The sequence below is a fragment of the Trachypithecus francoisi genome, unplaced genomic scaffold (genome assembly GCF_009764315.1).
Source record: "Trachypithecus francoisi isolate TF-2019V2 unplaced genomic scaffold, Tfra_2.0 Lachesis_group2, whole genome shotgun sequence".
NCBI classification, from domain to species: domain Eukaryota; kingdom Metazoa; phylum Chordata; class Mammalia; order Primates; family Cercopithecidae; genus Trachypithecus; species Trachypithecus francoisi.
In genome coordinates, this window is record NW_022681465.1 from 40,765,378 (window position 1) to 40,783,868 (window position 18,491).

At 41.3% G+C, this 18,491-nt stretch overlaps 1 protein-coding gene across 8 annotated transcripts in view; it reads left to right on the forward strand.

Moving 5' to 3' along the window:
* The first annotated feature begins 871 nt into the window (after positions 1-871).
* The window catches only part of MCTP1 (multiple C2 and transmembrane domain containing 1), a 612,722-nt gene continuing 595,102 nt past the window's right edge, over positions 872-18,491 (forward strand). For 4 of the 8 annotated variants that reach the window (XM_033179110.1, XM_033179111.1, XM_033179117.1 and 1 more), the window contains exon 1: positions 872-1,621. In XM_033179110.1, the coding sequence (XP_033035001.1) occupies positions 902-1,621 (720 nt within the window). In that variant the 5' untranslated portion in view covers positions 872-901. The remainder of the gene's footprint in view (positions 1,622-18,491) is intronic. The other 4 variants (XM_033179113.1, XM_033179115.1, XM_033179114.1 and 1 more) reach the window with 1 other exon arrangement.

Here is an 18,491-nt window from a genome sequence, read left to right on the forward strand (position 1 = left end):
GGATGGGGATGAAGTCAAGACAGAAGAAATTAAACTCTCTTCTTGGACCCAGGGCGCGCAACGGGGCGGGGGCAGACGTGTTCAGCCTTAGAACTCCGTCGGGTTCACAGCTCAGAGTGGACGTTCGGCACCCCCACGATACCCATCGAGGGCTCATAGTCTCCACTCCAGCTCGCTTCATCGGACCCAGACGATCGCCAGCGCGGCCAGCGGCCAGCGCACAGCGAGCTGCGTGGGCAACTGTGGCCCGATCCTAGGGAGCAAGCTGGCTTCGGGCCCTACCTAGCTCCACCCGGTTCCTACCGGCCCTCCCACCTAGGAGCTGGAGGATGGTCCCGGGGCGCCCCAGGGGGGCTGCTGGTCCCCGGAGTCTCCAGTCAGACGCGCCGTGTTGTTTGAGCCGCGTGCGCGCCCAGTTTGGAGGCAGCCGCCCTCGCCGCTGACAGGTGCTGCCCAGAGGGCGCCGGGTGCCGTCCCTGGCGCAGCTGGACGCGCACGCCCCGGTGCGTGCAGCTTCCCGAGCTCGGCCAGCGAGAAGAGGGAGCCAGGGCGCGGCCTGGGGGACGCCAGTGGACTGGAGCCGCGGAGCTTCCAGCGAGAAACTTTGCAGGCGCCGCGGCCGGGATTCGGTGACCGCTCCAGCCCACCCCAGCAGGTGCGGAAGGAAGAGGCGGCACCAGAGTCCCGAGGCCAGAAAGCCTCGGCGGCGGCGGTCGCTTCTTTCCCCCGAGCTGGCCTGAAGTCGCTGGGCACTCCCGGTTTCTGCTGCTGCGCCCGCCGCCGCCGCCACAACCGCCACCGCCGCGGGGACCCGGGAGGAGGCGCAGCCGGAGAGGGAGGAGGAAAAGCAGGAGGAGGAGGAGGAGGAGGAGGAGGGGAGAGGAGGAGCAGGGGGTGGAGGATGGAGCCCCGGGCTGCCGCGGCGGGCGAGCCGGAGCCGGCGGCGGCGTCCTCCTCCTTCCAGGCCCGGCTCTGGAAGAACCTGCAACTGGGGGTGGGCAGGAGCAAGGGCGGCGGGGGCGGGCGCGCGGGGGGTCCGGAGCGCCGCACTGCGGACACCCCTTCGCCCTCCCCGCCACCCCCGGTGGGCACACGGGACGCACCGGCCGGCGGGAGTGGTGCAGGCAGCAGGTGGAGCGGCTTCAAGAAGCGGAAGCAAGTGCTGGACCGAGTCTTCTCCTCCTCGCAGCCCAACCTGTGCTGCTCCTCGCCGGAGCCCCTAGAGCCCCGCGGCACCGGCAGAGCAGAGCAGGGGTCCACGCTACGCCGCCGGATCCGCGAGCATTTGCTCCCCGCCGGAAAGGGGCCCGCGGTGGCCACGGGAGCAGCTGGAGGGACGCCTCCTGGCGGACGCTCCCCAGACTCAGCTCCTTCCTCTTCCTCCGCCTCATCCTCCCTGTCCTCCTCGCCCCAGCCTCCCCCGAGGGGTGACCGCGCCCGAGATGAGGGTGAACGGCGTCAGGGCCCCGGGGCGCACTTGTGCCATCAGAAGAGCTCCTCTCTGCCGGGCACCGCCTGCCTGGAGCAGCTGCTGGAGCCGCCGCCTCCTTCCGCAGAGCCAGCGCGGAGTCCCGTGGAGTCTCGGGCCCCGGAGACGGGCGAGGAGCGCGGCAGCAGCCAGGTGAGTGCCAGTGGGCGCGGCCGGAGACAAGGTGCGCGGGGCCACGCCTCCAGCTTCAGGCGTTCCCCATCCGGGGAGCGGGGGGCGGGGGCCGGGAGGCGGGAGGGGAAATGCTGTTAATTCTAAGTACATGAAACAGTGGAAAGAAAACATCTCGCTGTAGTTTAGCAAAGATGAAAGAGTTCTGACTTGCACCCGGACTTTGCTTTTGATAGAAATGATACCTGTCACCAGAATCTTTCTGAGTAGTCAACGAAAAGTTAGATCTAAAGTGGGTACTCTTTAGAGGTCTCCTGGAAGGAGATGTCCAGCCAAGTCTCATCTTGGCAAAAGAAAAAAACTAACCCAATAACTTAAAAACAATTATAACCACGTGTGGTGGTGTGGAGGGGCACCATTTGAAGCAAATGGCTGGCAGGAAGAAGTAGAAACGTGGAGAGGTAAATTATGGCACTTGTGAGGTCCCTGTGCCAGGGAAAGCATCAGCGCAGGTCTGCTCATTTTCCGGCACCCCTTTCTTAAACCTTCCCGTGGCAAGTGGATCACTGCCTTTCAAGTGGACAGCGGGAGCGTCTCCTCCCAGTTAGTCAAATGCATATGTTCCTGTGAGCCTTCTGAAGTTTTAATAGTCACCTGAAGCACTTGCTTTTAAAGTATACTGCTTTATACATCATGGTGACTGCTCAGACAAGAGTCAAGGTTTTTTAAAGTGCTTTTACTAGAAATTTTATGTGTGGGGCCCACAACGTGTCCCACTGAATAGCTGTTTTTACTCCCTCAGTTTCAAAGAGGCACTGCTGTTTTTGTAAATGTCTATCAAATCATTTTAATTCTAGAAAACATTTTGGAAGTTTCACTCTGCCAGGCACCTAAAGAACATTTTTCTCCTAATACATCTTAGTTTATTTAAACTTTCTCATTGTTTTGACTCTGATTCATTATGTTAGATGAATGACACTTACATTAAAACTTTAGTTATTAGTAGATTAAAAGCTCAGCTACAAAGAACCATCAGGCTGTGTTTTGAAGGGTAAGATACAGGAATAGATAGGCTTTCCGTTGAAAGTTTTCATAGTTAATGGACTGATTTCTTAGTGTAGCTTCAGAAAATATACCAGAATATGAATATGTTTTGTTCCTTAATAAACAAAATTGCTTGCAGTAAGCAAACACCTGATGATCCAGAAAAAGATTTTATTCACAGAAGAGTAAGTAGAGATAATAGTGACAAAAAAGACTAAATACATTTACCTTTCCTGTCATCTTGAAAGTGTGAATAGAGCCCGTTTTTGGTTTTAAAAGTGAAGTGATCATTGTTTTTAGAAGAATGTTTTAAATTCAGTATAGATGAATACTATATGTTAAAGAAGTATTGATTTTTGAGTGTGTACATAACCCTAATGTATAAGAATTTCAGAGTTGGGGAACTTTATATTTTTTTCTTTCACTGTCAAGGATAATAGAACAACAAATAATAATTGAATTATTTTGGAAGGTATATATCATGTCACTGTGAATGTTAACTTATTAATCACATTGAAGTTCACTGACCCAAGACATTTTCAAAGCAAAAATAGATAACTGAATTTTTATGTTCCTTTTTGCAAAAAGTTTTCCAAAACTACCAATCTTTATTAAGAAAACACTACTATGTAAGTATGAATTTTGTATACAAAAGATATAAACTCATTCTGGAGAAGATACTAAACTAACACTATTATGTACACCTTCACCATATGCTGGGCATTTTATAGCCTGACATAGTTTAACGCCCACAGCAGACCTCTGTGATTGTCACTTTACAGATTAGTAAACCAATGCTCACATAGGTTAAATAAGCTTTCCAGGGTCACGTAGTTACTAGATGACAGAGAGAGGTTTTGTACTCAAGTCAGTCTCCAGAATCTTTTTCCGTTATGACAGCTACTTTTGACAACTTTTAGAACTTGTTCCATTTTTTAGACGATTTTGGTCTTACTGATGAAACTAGAGCCTTGCAAGTTTACGTGTATTCTGGAGATTTTTCCCCATCCCTATATACAATCAATTCTATGATGGATTACCTATCTTAATTTGTAATTTGTTCTGTGATGCATTGTTGCATATATATTTTGTCACATTTACAAATGAGATTATCTTGATCTGTAACTCTGAAAAAGCTTTTCATTACAGAGAATCAGCATTTTGGCATAGACATAAGAGAAATAAAAAAACTAAAATATCTTTCAGAAAATAAGAGAAAGAAGGGATATAGGCAGACAGAATGGTAAAACCTGAGGGACTTGCCTGATGCCAGACACGGTCCCAGAAAGAGATACCAGTTTTGGTCCCTAGTGTCTGCTGCTCATGGCGCCTTGTTCTCTGAGAAGTGGAGAGATTTCTCTGTAATAAGTCACAAATACGGCTTTCATCAGCACTCTATGACCAATGTAAAAGAGAGGACTTGGCTTACCTCTGAATGGGGAAGAGGAAGAAATGGAATTGGAACCTAGAACTGGAAGGGGACTCATTCAGCTGCCCAGAAGTCAGCTTAGCTTTGCAGCACTCTTCCAAGCTTCCTGAATATCTCAGAGATCTTTCCTTACTCTCTCAGCAGCTCATCTCCAAAGAGACCTGGGCATGGGGAAGGGGCATGTAGCACATACAGATATCAGCTTTATTCACAGTTCACAAGCACAGTACTCAAGAAAGAAACACAATAAAAGCATTTAATACATCTTTAGAGTGCCTAGATGAAAAGACTTTTCTTTCAAGGCAGAAATAAAATTTATTGCAAAAATAGGCAAATTGTTTAATTTTTTCTCTTGTTCTCTGCTTGATCCTGGCATAAGCCATGTTCTCCAACACACTCTTCACGTCTCCACCTCCCCAGCCCAGCACGAGGCCCCAACAACATATGTGCACGTACTCTGACAGTGGGTAGAGATGTTAAGCAAAAGCAAAGAAAACAAAATCGGTTTGGATGGCTGGGGAAAGAGATTTGGGAGTCACTGATATATATGAGTAAAAGTGAACAAACCAGGCTACTTTCCATGTGCCTGCTGGTCCTCTTGCTATTGTGTTTTCATTAGCCAAATATACGTTTGCAATATGTACTAACAGACTTAATAATGCCTTGCTGTTGGGGGATATGCATTATTTCAAATGTTCTGTTTTGAGAATAAGGAAAAAAAAAATCCCTTTTTCCCCACTGATTCTAGTTCACGTGTTGGGCCATATTGTCATACCAGATGCATTTCATTTTCTGCAACACAGTTGGAAAAGATGCTTTCTCAATTTGTGTGCATATCAAAAATATGCCAATTTTATGTATTCTGCCTTGACGAGTTACTAAAATTATGTTTTGCTAGGATCAGAAAGTCAGTATTTTAAGATAAAGAGTGAGGAATGAATACGTTGCATTTTTTTAGTATTTTAACAAAAGCATGTAGTGTTTATGAATGCTGAACTTTTAGTTTTTTCTCTTTAAATAAACTTTGTTAAAATTGCTTTCACAAAGGAGAAACTATTTTTGAAAAGAAGTAGGAAAATTATTCAGTGTATGTTAGATATGTTTTGAAACATAGCAAGAGGAATCTATTCATTGGGATAAGATTCCTAAAACATATCTGTAAGCTCTGATAAAAAGTGGAAAAAATATTTCCTACAATTAAGTCTATACATGAAGTATATCTTGCTTTATTATCTGAGCTTTTAAATAAAGCACATGTTTAACAAAATGATTCAAAAAAGTGACTTGGGTGGATTTTTGCAATTTTTCAGGTGTTTTTACGATATGACTTCAAAGAACACAACTCCATCTTAAAGAAGGCACAGATTTAAAAACATATTTTCTATTATAAATGACTAAAGTCACTGAAGAAAACTAGTATAAAAATCAAGCCCGTAAAACAATGTTTTTATCTTTATACTGGTCTAGCTTCAGAAATGACCCCTTTCAGATTGAAAGTGAGAGAGGGTGGATGAGACCTTAGGACATTTTGGAGCAGGGTGGAAAGTGGAGTTTGATGTGCGATAGCATTCATGGAAAGTGCTGCGATCATCAGCTTATTCCAAAGGAAGGGAGTAAAGAGGATGACATATTTCCCTTTAACCTTTACTTGCTATAATACATATCTGGCAAATTTGAGTTGAACTATGAATCTTGCATAAATGGAAGTGTTAACATGTAGATGTTATGAGAGATTGGCTTAAACTATAGCAAGTGTTCACTAAACATTAGCAATTGCTGTTGTGCTTGTTATTATTATTGGAGAGTATATTGAACTTTTGCAATTGCTGCTATTACAAATAAGTGTGTGGTTGAAAAAAATTAACAGGGTACTTTGCCAGTCCTTCTTATTTAATTTAGGATATGAACTATGTTACTTGCAGTGTTGGAAAAAGTAGCCCATGACTAATCAAGGTAGTAATGCTGATGTTACAATTTTATACAGCAATGAAAAAAAATCTTACATTATTTTTAGCAAGTATGTATGCATTATCATGAAGAATGAATATGTTATGTTGAGGGAAAAAAATGGGATTAGCAGATTCGTTTAAAAATAGAACATTCTTCTTCCTCTTTCTTTTACCTCACTGTTTGAAAATGATTTCACAAAATAAAGGTTAATAATATATTTTTGATACCTAAAGGAAACATGTAATATGATTTCTTTGATCATAATGCTTATTAAATCATTTACGAATCCTGGTTAATGGAGAGTGTAAATAATATGTCTGTATAACTTTATAAGTGTTGACAAAATCTGCAGTTTTAGAAGTTAGGTTATATATATTTTTTCTTTTTGGTCTATATCTATTTATAATATTGTAGCAGACATCTGCTTTAGGTAAGCAGAAAATATATATATATATATATATTTTTTTTTAGATGGAGTTTTGCTCTTATTGCCCAGGCTAGAGTGCAATGACGCAATCTTGGCTCACCATAACCTCTGCTTCTCAGGTTCAAGCAATTCTCCCGTCTCAGCCTGCCAAGTAGCTGGGATTACAGGCATGTGCCACCATGCCTGGCTAATTTTGTATTTTTAGTAGAGACGGGGTTTCTCCATGTTGGTCAGGCCGGTCTCGAACTCCCAACCTCAGGTGATTCACTCACCTTGGCCTCCCAAAGTGTTGAGATTACAGGCGTGAGCCACTGCGCCTGGCTTGAAAATAAGTTTTTGAAACATTTGCTTTAATTGCTTTTTGCTACTAGAAAACTTACTAAAAATCACATATTTCCCTGCCTCAGTAAGTCAAGCATCCTAAATAAGACCATTTCTTGGTAACTGAGGGTCATTATTTGCATACTGGGCTTTGCTTGTTTGTTTAATGTGAATGAGTAGATATTATCCTACAACTTCCTTTATATAAACATGCATGTTTTTATAAAACTAGAGTATAAACCATACCTGTTTATGACATGCTTACCTTTCTGTAAAGCTAATTATTGAATCAAAGAAGAGGCACCCTTTTCTCAAGTCATTTGTTCACTTAACAAATAGTCTTTACAGTTTTTGTAAATTTTGATTTGTTGGCACCACTGAAGATACAGCTTTTTTCTATATCATTAACTTTATGTGCCATTTTAATTTGCTTTTCACCATCAACCTTTTCTTCTAACTCATAGTGCTTTTTATGAATCAGAAGTGAGAAGTTTACTATCCCTAACAATTCAAGATTTTATCCAAATATATTTTCCCCTCTGATATGTAGCAGTTTGTTATCATTAGAAAGTTTTTTTTTTTTTTCTGGCAGAATATCAGGCCACAATGTCCCTAAAGTCTCCAAATATTTGTATTTAACTGAAGTATGGGTGCAGTATGGAAAACTATATTTGTAATATAATGAGATTTAAAAGTCCTGCCTAGTGTCTTCTTGAGAGAACAGTTTTCTTCTCTTCAGTGAAGTCTTTTCGAGATATTTTATACCAGCCTTATTTCCTGTTCTCTTGGGTGCTAGCCAGTTTGGAAAATTACAACAAATGTAGACAAGTGGACCTCTGGACAGCTTAGGATCTTTGTATCCTCCTAATCCCACTGGGTTCATTTAGAAAGGCCCCTTCAGCATTAACCATCAGAACCTATTTTGCTTAAGCCTGAACCACCTTCACTTGCCTTGCCAGCTCTGCTGGCATGGAATTTGGCAAGCTCTAGTACAACTGACCCAGTGAATCGGTATTGTAAAACAGTTCAGGGGAAGACTACTCAGTAAGTGGTGACAATGAATGAAGGGATGAATGGATGGGCTAGAACTGTTCAGAGATAAGGCCTCTGGAAAAGCTTCAAAATCGCTTTATGTTTGTGAAATGATATTATTGCCTTCTCGATTCCAAGTCCTTTTAAGCCTGGCAGATATATTTGATGTTCCCCTCTTCCCCCAGCTGGTAGCTTGGCTTTTGCCAGCCTAGACTTTAATTCTGATTCTTGGGCAGACAAGAACCAGAATTAAAGTCTGGTGAAGGGAGGATGTGGCACCTACTAAGTGACTGCCATATTGTGTTCCCACGGAGGATGGAAAATATCCTATTTCTGAGGTCTCCGGGTGAAGGATATAGTTCTTGGTATTGGACTCTGACTCTGGATATCCATTTTTTGCACCCAAGTCTCCCTTTCTGGCCTCTGACATTGCACCCACACATCTGGATTCCTGATTCCTGCCTACATATCCTCACTTAGCTATGCCTCTGAGTCTTGAATTCTGCCTGGATCTTGGCTCAAGATACCCTCCTTCCTTCTTCACTGCTACTTCTCCTTGACCCATCTCCTTGATCTGTTTTTTGTACCTACACTTCTCCTGCATCCCAAACCCATTATTTAAGAAAGTCTCTTATCTTCCCTTTACTCCCAGCCACGACTCAGATTAAAATCCCAATATTGGCTGGGCGTGGTGGCTCATGCCTGTAATCCCAGCACTTTGGGAGGCCGAGGCAGGTGGGTCACCTGAGGTCAGGAGTTCAAGATCAGCCTGGGCAACATGGTGAAACCCTGTCTCTACTAAAAATACTAAATTTAGCCGGGCGTGGTGGGAGGCACCTATAATCCCAGTTAGTCGGGAGGCTGAGATAGGAGACTCGCTTGAACCTGGGATGCAGAGGTTGCAGTGGGCTGAGATAGCGCCACTGCATTCCAGCCTAGGAGACAAAAGTGAAACTCTGTCAATAATAATAATAATAATAATAATATAATCCCAATATTGACCAAGAATCCTGTCCTCACTAGCCTGGTTCATTCTGCTGCCTCTTAAATACCAAGTGTGTGAAGTGGAGTTCAGACAGGTGGCCAGGTGATATTTACATTGACCCCTCCTATCTAATGCTGAGCCTAGTTAAAAAAACCCCAAATCCTCCCTCCAGAAAATTTGCATTGCCCATCAACTGCATTTGCTTATAAAGGGTGTTTTTCTCCCGTGGAGGACTAGACTAGAGCAGATTTTTCACTGAGCATGGTTCATTGTCTCTGTATCCTTGCCCCATCCCTTCTAATTTTAAACATCTCGCATGTCTACTCTTTAACATCCACACCCACTTTCTTAGTCCTTCCTGCCTGCTTTCTTCTTTCTCCTTAATATTGTTTCTCATCCTGACTTTCTCTGCCTGCAAGATCTGATTCTTGTAACTAACCATTTAGCATCCAGAGATGTGCTGTTCCATGTGACAACCGCTACCCACATTTTGCTATGGGACTCTGGAAGCATGGCTAGTTAGAATTGAGATGGGCTATAAGTGTAAAATGCATACATGCACACTGAATTTTGAAGACTTGTACAAAGAAAAGAATATGAAATATCCCATTATTAAACTTTTTATATTGATTGCATGTTGAGATAACATTTTGGATATATTAGGTTAAATTAAATAGATTAAAGCTCGTTTTACAAGTAAAATTACATATGTGTCTCATACTTGTATTTTTATGGGACGCAAATGATCTAAAGCAGGGATTTCAAACTCCAAACTTCAATGCCCACAGGGTTCACCAAAATAAAGACAAGAGGCCAAGAGGGTTTGGTGGGGCCATGGTGGACCAGGGATACCCTGCCTCCTTGAAGGAGCAGCTGCTTCTCAGCTGATTACTGGCACCCGGGGAAGAAACTGTATTGCCAGAGCTTCTAGATTCTTTAATAGAAGCCAAATCCCAGATTTTTGTGTGAAGTCTTTAGATTCCTGAATTTTTGTCAGATAAATCATATATTTTTAAAAGCGTCATAGGTTAAATAAAATATATCTCTGGCATGAATTTAGCTGTCAGTTTGAACTTCTGACTCAGAGAGGTCATATCGGGTTTCTCCCTTCCCCACTTCCCCTTCTCCCAAGTGCTGGGCAAGTGCTAAGCATGTGTTGTCTGGGGCAATACATGTAGGTACCAATACAACATGTAAGTGTCAATACATTTTACAAACTAATGGGATGAGTTCGCCAACCGGGAGAAATGAGTGGTGGGATGCAGGTAAGAATGCAGTGGGTTGGGGGGTATGTGGAAATTGTGGAGGTGGGGACAGGGAGAGTGGCCAAGCAGTTTGGCTCTATACAGACGATAAAAGAAAGCAGTAGTGGGAGAAGAAGAAAGTGTTAGAAACGGGCCATGGAAAGGTTTTTAAAAATGGAGATACCTTGAGTGAGTTGATGGAGCCTATGGAGAGGGAGAGGTCAAAGATAAAGGAGAAAGGGGGATAATTGATGGGATAAAGTTCCTAAGTACATGTGTTGGGGTGGGTCCCACAGGCCACGGGAGGAAGGTCTCCCTTAGCCTTCAGCCAGAAGAAGCACCCCTCTTTCATTGCAGATGGAAGGAGACAGTGTGGACATTGATACCGGGAGGTCTGTAGGCTTGGTGGCCACAGTTTGAGGGTGTTCTGTCTGGTGGCCACTTCCTAGTTTTGAAGTGTGATTAGGATTTGGGCATAGGGAGATGGTAAAAGACTGTTGACTAAGCACAAAGGCAAATAAGTGTCCTGTGTATGCAAAAAATAGGAAGTCAGTAGCGGGACTGAAATCTAGGGTGTGGGCATAGGGGTAATTCCAATAAAGATGAGAGTGAAGGGGTGGCCAGATATGAGGGCTGAGACATGTACTCTCCAACCCTAGAGGCAATTGAGCAGGGTAGTGAGCAACTGAGCAGGTAGTGGGTCAACCTGAGCCTTAGGAGGGAGATGCTGGCATGGAAACAGGAGACCATGCAGAGGCCACAGTAGTCTCAGTGAGAGCCTGCAGTTGGGCTGTGCTCTGACCTTGGTGACAGAAAGATGGAAAGATTTGTGGGATCAGGGGTTTGGCTGAATGTTCAGGGAAGGGGGAGTAGAAAGAGTTCATCACAGCATATTTTCCCCTTTCCTTATGTTTTTTTATTTTTCCTAGTTCTGTTCAGAGATGCTTTTGTTGAAACATTTTTTTTTCCCCCTGGGTGGGAGCTGAATTTTGGGTTTGCATTTCTGCAGAATGGCTGAGGGTGCCAGGCTCCTAAGTGTCAGATTGTCACCTGTTTACTGTAATAACTCCCATTCTTTAAGTTATTTTGAATTCTTCAGAATAAAATGGTTCTCTTTTTTGTACAGCATCAGGCACTGAAAGTAGTGAGTGTTAATAGAGCAAAAGAAAGGGTAAAACATGTTAATTTAAAAAATCAGGCAAAACAAGAACACCTCCTACATATACCTGTTAGCTGAATTTTTATGGTGCTTGATGCCAGAGTGGCTACATATTTGGAGAAAGAGTTATAATGAAGGAGGTTGGGATCCAAGGGCTCTGCTGGAAATTTTGATTCTTGATCAAGGTAGTGTGCTGCAAACATGTTAAAATGTGCATCCTCTCTCCTGTGCAAGGCTGATCTGTGCATGGCAAATGGTCCATTTCTGAAAACTGCCAAAAAATATTCTCTCAAAATAGAAATGATATTCTATCCATACCCTTAGGCCATATCTGATTCTTGTTCTTAAATTGAAATGTAAAGTTGATTTTGATATAAGAATAATTTAGCTATTTTTATAGTTGCTTTTGAATAGTATTTTCACCACACCACACTGGAACTCCAAGTGTTTTCCAAAATACCTTTTGGGATTGGAAGAGATTTTAGAGGCAAGCTCTGGGTCGCCACAGAACAGTTGCCTCCTGTGCCCTGCAGGGCCAAACCCCCAAATCAGCAGGGACCACATGTCTCTAGCTGAGAAGTAGACATGGGCTGCACCTTCTCTTTTCTTCTTTGCTTTCCTCTACTTTTACAGGGAGCTTCTGGTGAGGAACAGTAATGGGGTTTGGCTGTGATTGTGACTGCCTGGTCCTGTCTGGCCTTGCATATACACCAGTTGAACTCAACAGAGTTTCAAGTAAAAAAAAAAAATACTTGACCATTTGAGTCATCCCCTCAGCCTCTCTCTGCTCCCTTTGGCCCACTATGCAGCAAAATGTTCTACACTCAGGCTGATGCTTTTGTTATTTCCTTGCTTTCTCTGTGGGAATCAGCAGAATAAGACAGAAGGGAATAGTCAGAGATGGGAGGGAGACCTGCAGTTGGCAGAATTTCTCAGGCTGCATGCTCTCTGCCTGTGGGCTTTTCAAGGAAGACAAAGCATTTTGAAGTGTATTTATACCTATTATTTATCTGGCATTTTCACTTTCTTTGACTTCAAGTGTTTCCTACTGGGCATTTGCCAGGAATGAGGAAGAACTATATGCAATTTGCCATAAGAGAATCTTTGTATAACCTGGATGACTTGGATAACTTTGTATAACTTGGATGACTTGGATAACTTGGATGATTAGCCTATAGAACTGTGTTGTGGGACCATCCAGGCAGTATATTATTTAGGTCCTGGCTCTTCCTTCTGTGTCCTCTGGCTTACCTTTCAGCTATAATATCAGTTTTCTTTCTTTGCTTAGAAAATGAGCAGGGAAAATAAAGAAAGGACAGTCAGGCAATTTTTTTACTAGTAGCTTTTATAAAATATGTTTTTTATGGCAAAATTTTAATAATTGACTCCTTTGATGTTTGTGACATTTTGTGTTGCTTTGACATATGCCTTACACACATGTATGCACACACACAGAGAATACCTTTACCAGGCATGGTTTATGCATGTGCCTACTCTTTCATGCATATGATATTTTTCACTGGAGTCAAAGATAACCAGAAGAACACCAGTATTCTTCCACCTCTAAATTTAATCATCCACTTTAATAGTAATAAAGTAATAGATAGCGAGTGATCACTCGCCATCAGAGAAATGCAAATCAAAACCACAATGAGATACCATCTCACACCAGTTAGAATGGCAATCATTAAGAAGTCAGGAAACAATAGATGTTGGAGAGGATGTGGAGAAATAGGAACACTTTTACACTGTTGGTGGGATTGTAAACTAGTTCAACCATTATGGAAAACAGTATGGCGATTCCTCAAGGATCTAGAACTAGATGTACCATATGACCCAGCCATCCCACTACTGGGTATATACCCAAAGGATTATAAATTACTCTACTACAAAGACACATGCACACGTATGTTTATTGCGGCACTATTCACAATAGCAAAGACTTGGAATCAACCCAAATGTCCATCTGTGACAGACTGGATTAAGAAAATGTGGCACATATACACCATGGAATACTATGCAGCCATCAAAAAGGATGAGTTTGCGTCCTTTGTAGGGACATGGATGCAGCTGGAAACCATCATTCTTAGCAAACTATCACAAGAAGAGAAAACCAAACACCGCATGTTCTCACTCATAGGTGGGAACTGAACAATGAGATCACTTGGACTCGGGAAGGGGAACATCACACACTGGGGCCTATCATGGGGAGGGGGGAGGAGGGAGGGATTGCATTGGGGAGTTATACATGATATAAACGTTATGCACATGTACCCTAGAACTTAAAGTATAATAAAAAAAAAATAAAAAATAAAAAAAAAAAAAATAAAGTAATAGATAGTATTACATTTAAATGATGATATAATCTTTACAAATGGCTTTAGTTTATCTAGTCTGAATAGATGTACAAAAACTAGTTCAGCAAAAGAGAAAAAAAAATTGGAAGATGGCATTTGTGGTTAGTAAACCACTATCGTGTGTGTTCTACAAAGGAAATGAATAATCTTACTTTGAATTTAAAATATTATATATAAATATAAGGAGTGCCATACAAAAATATATATTATATAATGTTTTACATATAACATTATATATATAATATAATATATATTAAATCTATGATATATAAGGAATGCCTTTTCCTCAGTAGAATAGTCATTCTCCTGTAAGTGTATATCATATTTATAGCCACCATGGAGAGCACTCATTGAATTATTCCCTTAATCCTTTCAAACCCAGGTGTCACAATAACTAATATCAATCATTAGTGTTTTCAAGCATGGCCTGACTTAACTCACAAAATGATCCTTACAGGTAAAAAATAGGGAGGCATGTTGGTGAGTTTCTCTATTGATATAGTTCATTTTTTTTCTAATTTGAGGAAGGGAAATACTTTTACGATCATAAAAACATATTCCCATAATCACAAGAATCTCATTTTTTGAGATCACCTCAAAACGAGAGCTGGTAAATAACTGAATTAGGAACAAATCGATCTGAGACACCAGAGCCTTCCTGTGTGCTGGGTGGCTGCCTAGTGTAATGTCTTATTTTCTGTAAATGTTGCCATGCTAATGCCTCTCAGTGGCTCTATTTGAAAAACATTTCTTACACTATTTTATTACTTTCTTCATCCTCTTAATTATATCTGGATTATATCCTGAATGGTGTATTTACAAATGCCCATTTCATATTTTAAAATCTATTCTTTTTCTAGGAGTATATGCCTGATGTGAGTTTCAGACAATTTCATTTGTATTTGGTGCCAGAAATGTGTTGCGTGACTGCTTTTGCGTAAGCGTACATGAACATATTTATTGTGTTATCTATTGTGGTATGGCTTGCTTTTTACTACCCTGTCTTTGAATTAACTTTTGTTAAATCACAGTATGAATTTTTTTTTGAGAGAGAGAGTCTTGCTTTGTCACCCAGGCTGGAGTGCAGTGGTACAATCTTGGCTCACTGCAACCTTCACCTCCTGGGTTCAAGCGATTCTCCTGCCTCAGTCTCTGAAGTAGCTAGAATTACAGGCGCCTGCCATCACACCTGGCTAATTTTTGTATTTTTAGTAGAGATGGGGTTTCACCATGTTGGTCAGGTTGGTCTCGAACTCCTGACCTCAAGTGATCTGAGTGATCTGCCTGCCTCATCCTCCCAAAGTACTGGGATTACAGGCACGAGTCAATGCGCCCGGCCCGCAGTCCGTCTTCTAAAGCTGCATTAGGTGAGGTCTGACTTGCTGACGAGTTCCTCCCCAGTCCACCCTGAGCTGAGCTGTCTTTGCTCAGTTGTGCCATCTCACCTCTGGCCTGAGGCCAACCAATATGTGGAGCTTCTTACCCGGTGCTATTTTAAAATGACACTTCATAACTAATATTAATAATAGCTATACATATATAAAATTATGTATTAGGCATTATTCTAAGTATTGTATATATATTAACTGATTTATTTACTACAACACTTAGGTTGATGTATTCTTCATTTTCCAAATGAAGAAACTGAACCACAGGAGATTAACTGACTTGCCCAAGGTTATACATCTGTATGATGGACCCAGGTCTGTGTCATCAGAGTCTGTGCCTTTAAACACTACAGAATAGGCTGCCTAAAGTAGGTTGTGCCTGAGGAACCCAGTTTAGGAAAATATAATCCCAAGTAACTAGCAACTTTTAAATGACAGTTCTACTTTAAAAAAAAAAGTATTCCTTACCAGGCACCCCACTAAATCACCATCATTATTTTTGTTATTGATATTATTATTAGACATATGTTATACATTAAAAGTTCTATAATTTTTCATTTTCTATATTCTATAGCCTCATCTTGTTTCTATCATTCTACTTTCTTGTCCCCTGAAAGGCATGGTTTTAGGGGAAATAAATGAAATATATCTGTCTCTTAGGCATTCTATATACAGCATCTCAAAGAAACATTTATAGATTATGTACATTGTCTCACTTCACAGCAGTTTGGACAAATAGATATTGTTAGTTGCATTTTATGTATGGGAAATTCTTAGAGAGGCTAAGTAACTTTTTGGCAGTCCTGGTTTTGTCCATAGTTAGTAAGTGGCAAAGCTAGATATTGACAGACATCTGATTACTACCAATGCCATAATTTCCAGGCTACCCACTGCTTCACCATTGGTGAGGCCACATTGCCACACCAGTGCTAGATACATGCTTGGTACCCAAACCCGTGATTTGTGGTTGAGTCTGACTGTCCCTTAACACAAGCCTTGCTGGTAGGTCTCTCCACAGTTTTGGAGAGAAGGCTAGAGGAAGGTGCCACCATTAGTTGGAGAAAAGTTTCCAGTGAATGAGAATGGGTTAGTGTGTTTATTTTCTGGCTCAGTTCTGAGACCTCATAGTGAATATTTTCAGATCTTTCTTCTTGTGAGTTCTATACACGTATCATGACTTCAAATCATGTTGTTAAGCTCCTCTGAAAAATAATGCTGTATATTCTGTATTTAGTCTAGGAGTTATGATCTTTGGACAGGAAAACAAATTCTTTTCTGAACACCTAGTTGTTTTGTAAAGATGTCCATTTGGGGTATATTCCTTTAACAAGGAGAAAGCAAGATATGAGATAATGTCTTCTGAATTTGGCATAATTTCTAATGTTTCTTAATAATGGTAATACCAGCATGCAAATCTTAGTCTTATGCCAGTTGCTGTCTTAATTGATTTGCAGACATTACTTCATTTAATCTTTGTGACAACAGTAAAGCAGTGGGAATTCTTAGCCTCATTTTACAGATAAATCAGTGGAGGCTTAGAAAAAATGAGGACATTTCTCAAGGTCACACAGCTGGTAAACAGTAGAGCTCAGATTTTGTACCTAAGAACTGGCTCCAAAATTCATGAGTCTAACTGCTATGTTATAGATGGCTTTCTTCAACATTGAAAAGCTGCTAGGTCTGCTTGCTGGGTCTGACCTGCAGACCCTGACCCAGCGATGGATGAAAGACGTACACTGACACAGATATTTTGCCTGTCAGTGCAGCTAAGGGAATCTGCTGCCTGAGTCTGCAGGTTTGGCCCCAATAAGCTGGTGAAGTTCACATTTATTTAGTACAGATTAAATGACAAAGGTTTCCAGTAAACACTACCAGAGGGTGATTAACATCGCCGACCTCCCTAGTAGAGAGCAGTTATGTGTCCACAGATGATCAAAGGTTGGTCTTAGGACCACATGAGTAAACAAGCTATTTAAATAAACTCCTCTACATTCCTATGTATCTATGCCCTAAACTTTTAAGAGAATTCAGCTGCCTTCAGCCAAATCTTTTAATGAAGCTATGCAAACCTCCTGGACTTCCAAGAAGGTTTGTGACTATTTCCTATAACTTTATAATTTCTTCCACCACCTTGATTGATCCCCTAAATCTGCTCATGAGTGTTGTCTTGTAGCTGTTTTCCAGATGTCTTAGAATGGGAAGAATATTCAGTTAAAATGTTCTGTATAATAAACCAATCCCAGATATGTATGTGTAGCTGGAAGATCTCCTTCCAATTAAGTACCAATGATTTTAGTAACCATCTTTCTCTTTCTCCCTTCCTCAAATATTTATGAAATATCTATGTTGTGGTAGACGTAGTATCTTGTTAATACCTTGATAATAAGACAGTTCCTACTCACATAGAGCTTACGATCTTGTAGAAGAAACATCCATTACATTAAAATATATGCAAATTGTTATCAATTACAATTGTGATAACTGAATCAGAGAAGTACAGAGAATTATAGGAATGAATTGTATAATAAGTAGTCTCAACCCAATCTTGAGAGAGGGAGGATCAGATTGGGTTTCCCTGAAGAAGCATTTAGGATCAAATAAAAATAATGAATAGGAGTTAGTCAGATTTCTTCAGGGTGGAGGGAAGTCAGGGATGTGGCAGACAGTTCTGGGCAGAGGGAACCACAGCAGGAGGTACTTAGAGGAAGATTGCCTGGACAGTGGGGATTTGGTGATTAAGAGGGAAGGTGTGTGTGTGTTGGGGGAGATGGGTCTGGGATTAGTGGCAGGGGCCAGATTATGCAGAACCTTGCAGATCTTGGGGAGATTTTGGACTTTAGCAAGCACTGAAGCAATTTTGAGAGCCTGGATGCTCAGCCTTGAAAAGAGGAACCATCTTCAGGAGACTTCATGTCTTTGGTCTGGGAATAGCTTTCCTTTGCTTCTATGTGTGGAACCACATTGTACTCACAAAGTTGTCTTGTAAAGAGATAGGGAAGTAGGTTGGAGCTATGTTTTCCCTATTAGGATATGGTATTTTAAAAATGTTGACAAAAATAGAAATACCTAGAGGATGAAAGTATCTTTCCCCCTGGAAAAACATGCCATTTCATTCTTCCTATTGCTTTTTATTGAGTACTATTGGAAAGTAAATGAAGGCAAGAAATGCAATCTAATGTCTCATTATCAGTGCTCAGGGGAGAGATTTCTCCTAGACAGCACATTTCCGAGCCTAGGTAGAGATGAAAATTAGATAAAGCTCAGTGATCCAGATGTAACGACTGTAAATTATAAAAAATACATTTTCAGGAGCTTTCAACTTCTTACCTGAAGTTAGGGTGGGGAAAAAATGAAAAACTTTGGAAAGTGTTCTATAGGGAGTTGTACATTTAAAAATCTGTATTGTTTGTTAACATAAGCATAGGTTAATTAGGAAGACTTTCCGTTGAACAGATCTAAAGCATGGTAAAGTGGATTTAATTTGTTATGTATTTTCCTATATATTTTCTCAGATATAAAATCTAAATGTTATATTTCCATGTATAGCCAATATTC